This window comes from Penaeus monodon, chromosome 3 (assembly GCF_015228065.2).
Source record: "Penaeus monodon isolate SGIC_2016 chromosome 3, NSTDA_Pmon_1, whole genome shotgun sequence".
NCBI classification, from domain to species: Eukaryota; Metazoa; Arthropoda; class Malacostraca; order Decapoda; family Penaeidae; genus Penaeus; species Penaeus monodon.
In genome coordinates, this window is record NC_051388.1 from 27,725,633 (window position 1) to 27,730,632 (window position 5,000).

Below are 5,000 nucleotides of genomic sequence, written 5' to 3' on the forward strand. Positions count from 1 at the left end.
CTGCGCTGCATATTGTAAGTACCTCTTGGAGGCTGTGAAGATCCACACACATAAGCATGTTGCATCAATATTTTCCTTCCTTTCTTTGTAACTCACGCATAACAACGCGTTACGCTTCATCAGTGGGCCATCGAGGGAAGAAGAAGAACCAGCTCTCTCTCCCGAAGATCGCCGGCAGCACCAACGCCAACGGGAGCAGCTCCTCCCTGGGGGCATCTCCAGGACCTGCCTCGGGCGGGAGCCTGGGGCGCAATCGCCCGGGGGAACCCATTGGCCTGCGGAACTATGACCCCAAGAGACCTCTCACTGTTGAACTGCAGGTGAATAGAATTATATGATTTTTTGGTCGAATGCTACATGGAAGTAATGGGTTAAATGAACAAAAAAAATTCTTGTTTTCGATCGATAGAAATGCGCACATCCGCTTAATTAAAGAATATTTAGATTTTCGCCTCACAATAGGGATACGTCAGTTTGTAACGTAGCATATCCGTGAAATTATACAGCTATGCTCAAACGCCGGCCATGAGATGAAATCCGTTAAGTTCATTAATTCGAAATTTGGAAATGGGTGCTTTCAGAAAAAGGAAGTAATGTTAAAGAATATTTGAACGAATAAAACGCCAGCTGGATGGTTTTTGTAACTGATAATTTTCTTTGTCATCTTAAACATGCGTCACGACTTGAAGACCGATGTAGATTTAGATATGGTTGTACAAGAGTGCCGATTCATGATTCACTCACAACATATACTTCTGCCTTTTAGAGGAAAAATGCATATAAAGGGAAACCCTTCCATGATCGTATTATATCAGTAGTTAACATGGATTTTTCCACCCATATCAGTATCGCGTAGACCGTTCAGTTCACTACCATGATGAAATATAGCCTTGGTTGATGGGCACATTTCTGACTGAGGGAAATAAGGCAGGGTAGTATAGTTTTGATATAAATTATATAATAAATTTGGAAAGCCACTGCTATCAGTTGTGCATAACAGCATGCCGTCTGAGTAGTCTGAGTAAAATGGCTGACACCGCTGCTGTAACTGACCAGAGTCTCGCACCCAAGAACTTCTTACTTTCCAGTACTGTAGCTCTTAGTCGAGACCAATTCCGTACGTCCTGTAGGGTTTTTTAATGATTTTCATAAATGATTAAAGAACCATTCAGCTGCCGCATGGTCATACCTTGGCCTGTCATATCAGAGAATATATCCACAGTTTCCTTTCCACATATATCGATGTTGCATGGAGAATATTTTGCATGATTCCTGTCATGTATTTCAGGAGTTTCAGGAACTGTAGCGTAAAAAAAAATATAGCCCTTTCTTGAGAGACAAGTTACGGGACTTTCCATTCTCCGATTTCATTGTAGATTCCATCTGAAGTAGAATTTCATGATCGAAAAGGTCATGTTCAGCATTTAGCTCAGAGTATTTAATGTTATTTCGAGATATCCCAGATTATACGTAAGATCACATTTTTTACATGGTTTCAGAAAGCGCGATGAATGAATACAGAATAACATTTGATCTGATTACATCTTTAAAGATAAATAATCCAGTATAATAATTAATCTGCTGCCATATGTAAATAGCACAATATTAATGTTTTAATTAACAATCTACAGCCTAACTAAACTGTAAATCAAATATTATGTTGTATAATAGGAAAAATGCCAGTGTTCATTCTCGTTCGGAAACAGCAACGAGCACAACTCACGGCTCATGAACCCTCCACACTAGATGGTAATCCCGATCGTGCTAAATGATACGCTTTTGCCTCTGTGATTTTTTTTGTATTAATTGTCTTTTACTGCACTTTGGTAAAAAATCACTCAGTGGTAGAATTTTTATCACGGTATCTTGATTTTCCCCTTTTTGAGGTTTGAGAAGCTCGAACGTTGCAGGCGGGACTTTGGAGTAGTAGGCTTATTCCCCGACGAGATTCCTGCCTCTCTTTCCTTCCCGTTAATCCATTGATTATGATAATCCTTTCTTTTATAATCCTCTCCTGTAACCATTCCCTTTCCGATCCTCTACTCCAACCATTCCCTTTCCAGTTGTCAGTCCAGTTACTATTTTAACAAACAAGACCTTCGATGCACTGCCTAATCCTCACACTAAAATCCTGATGACCTCTTTAATCATGGAACAAATCATAACCTCGACTCCAACCGAATCCCCCAACCTTCCTAATCCTCTCTTCAACCCAGGACCTTTAATTCCCTTCCCTAGAGGTTCTTTTACATTATACGTAGCGTCTCCAGTAAGTGCCCGTTATACAGAATAAATGTGGAACACCAGATTCTCTCACACATAATTATATCCAAATTCTTTACATTCTTTTATATTAGGAACTGAATTATTTTGTTTGGCAATCACTTTTTTTCACTTCACTGGTGTGTTTCTCACGGTGTGTTCTTAATTAAGTCATCACTTACACTATCTCTATATGTTCAGGATTTTTATTTTTTTTAATAGTGTTTCCTCTCCCTTGCTCACACGTTTGATTTATGTATATTATGTATTATATTTGTATATTTGTTATAATTGAAAAAATGTGTAAGTTCTGCTTTGCAGTGTCAGATAAAGCTCTAGTTACGTTAGTAGTGTGTGGAAAGAAAAAGAGAACACTATATTTTGCCGGTTACAAATTGCTCACTGTAGTTCTTTGGAGACATCTGCTTACACTCTGGTACTTTTGATCAGCATTATTTCTTCACATCTATCACTATTCGGCTTCGTTTTCTTTTCTTTTAATCCTTGCATTTAATTCTGTGATTTTCCCCCCGATGTCGTCAAATTAGAGCCTTCACTTTCATTTCCTTTTATCCTTCGTTACTCTTCTTTCTTTTATTTAATTGCACCTCTACCAATTAGTCCATCAAACACGTCTTTGTTGCATTATGTCTCTTGTTGTCAAATGGCATTTCATTGCAATTTCACCTTTTCCGTGTCCACATAACCGCCTCGCCCTCCAAGAGTTTCGTTTAAGTAATGAACACATGAAGTACTCAACCTAAAATAGTTGATGAGAAAGAAGAAGAGGAAGAAGAGGAAGAAGAAGAAGAGGAAGAAGAGGAAGAGGAAGAGAGAGGAAGAGAAGAAGAAGAAGAAGAAGAAAGGAGAAGAGAGAGAAGAGGAAGAAGGAAGAAGAGGAAGAGGAAGAAGAGATAAGAGAAGAGGAAGAGAAAAGAAAAGAAGAAGGAAAGAAGGAGAAGAAAGGAAGAAAGAGAAAGGAGAAAAAGAGGAGAGGGAGAGAGAGAAGAAGAAAGATGAAGGGGAAGGGGGAGGAAAGGGAAAAGGAGGGAAGAGGAAGGAGAAAGGGAAGGAAAAAGGAGGAAGGAGAAGGAGAAGGAAAAGGAGAAGGAAAAAGGAGAAGGGAGAAGGAGAAGGGAGCAAAAGGAGAGAGAGAGGAAGAGAAAGAGGAAGAGAAAGGAGAGAGGAGAGGAGAGGAGAAGGAGAAGAAGGAGAAAGAGGAGGAGAAGAAGAAGGGGGAGAAAGAGAAAAGTAAAAGAAAGGGAAAAAGAGAAGATGAAAGAGAAGAAGGAGAAGAAAGATAAAAGTAAAAAAAGAGAGAAAAAAGGATAATAATAAAAAAGAAGAAAAAGAAAACGAGAAAGTAAAAGGGAAAAGAAAAAAGAAAAAAAAAGTTCGCGTACCATTCACAAGCTCAGTCCACATCTCTCTGACGTGGAACCTGCCACTTGCCATTCCTTTCTTCTTCAAGCCCTTGCAGTCTCCATGGACACACATTTTCTTTTCTTTTTACGTACACATTTTCTTTCCGTATAGATCTTCATTTATTTTTTCCATATTAATCTCTACATCCATTGCCTCACACCTCCCTTCGCTGTAAACACTTATCACTCCGATAATACATATGGTTAGTGTAGCTAACTGTCAAATCTCAACGCCACCTCAAAACAAGATCTGCGTAGCATACTTTAACATCACAGATAACCCCCTCGCTAAAACAACAGTCCGAATGCCCTCGCATCAGCCCAAGTTCCCCGTCACTATAACACTATACTTCCCTGGACAGCACGGTAACACGAGGCAGCAGATCACTCTCCCAACAGAGATCCTCGACAAGAATAAGAAGTACCATCTAACCTTCACCATTAAGGTTTGTATGCGCATAACCTTTCGCATGTGATTATAACAACATCCTTATGCATTAGTGGAGTGCGGAGAACATTGCTTGTGATATGGCATGATTGTGCATGGGCTCAGACACCTGCCTGGAACAGCTCTCCTCTTCCACTGCCTCTCGCTAACCCCGTTGTTCCCTTAGCCGTCCGCGCCAGGCCAGGAGGGGCTGTCTCCATCGAAGGACGAGTCGGCGTCTCCCAAGCGCTCAGCCTCGGCGCCGGAGGGCATTGTGCCGGACGAGGCGGTGCAAGCAGAGCCACGGCCAGAACTCCGCTCAGCACCGGCAGAGGGCAGGACCGAGGCCAGTGTCAATGATTAAGTTTCTGGAACTTTAAGAAGAAGAAGAAGAAAAAAAAAAAACATAAATGGATGAGCCAGTTAGCATGTAGACGTTCGTTTGGGGTCTACTGTGGGATGGCTTGTATGTTTGAGATATGGCAGTCCAAACTCACATTCCTCGGCTTAGTGTAGGATAATGATGAGATATTCTTGGGCTGTTTAGCATCACGTGGTATCTTGCCAGAGGTAGGCTCCTTACTTGTGTGTGTCCACCGCAGAACACTACCAAGTACCTGAGCCACTGTGATAGACTCCGTGGGGAACAGTTGTATATTTTTCAAAGCAGACGTACATGGGCATTTGATTCTGGAAGATGTACATGATATTACACCGAGAGATGGGAACAACTATTAATCTATCATATTTTTCTCCAGATTTAACTGTTTACAATGTGATATCCATGCTGTACAGTATTTCCATGTAAACATTGATGTCATGAACTTCATTCAATATTAGTATTCGGTGTAATTTTACCACGTTTTTAGTTAATCAGATATGCGAGT

The 5,000-nt window shown here is 40.7% G+C and overlaps 1 protein-coding gene across 1 annotated transcript in view; it reads left to right on the forward strand.

Moving 5' to 3' along the window:
• The window catches only part of LOC119585777 (protein phosphatase 1 regulatory subunit 12A-like), a 41,564-nt gene that overhangs the window by 36,279 nt on the left and 285 nt on the right, over positions 1–5,000 (forward strand). The window contains exons 14-17 of the mRNA XM_037934495.1: positions 1–14; positions 124–320; positions 4,049–4,132; positions 4,301–5,000. The exon at positions 1–14 is cut by the window's left edge and continues 205 nt beyond it; the exon at positions 4,301–5,000 is cut by the window's right edge and continues 285 nt beyond it. Of these exons, the coding sequence (XP_037790423.1) occupies positions 1–14; positions 124–320; positions 4,049–4,132; positions 4,301–4,477 (472 nt within the window). The 3' untranslated portion in view covers positions 4,478–5,000. The remainder of the gene's footprint in view (positions 15–123; positions 321–4,048; positions 4,133–4,300) is intronic.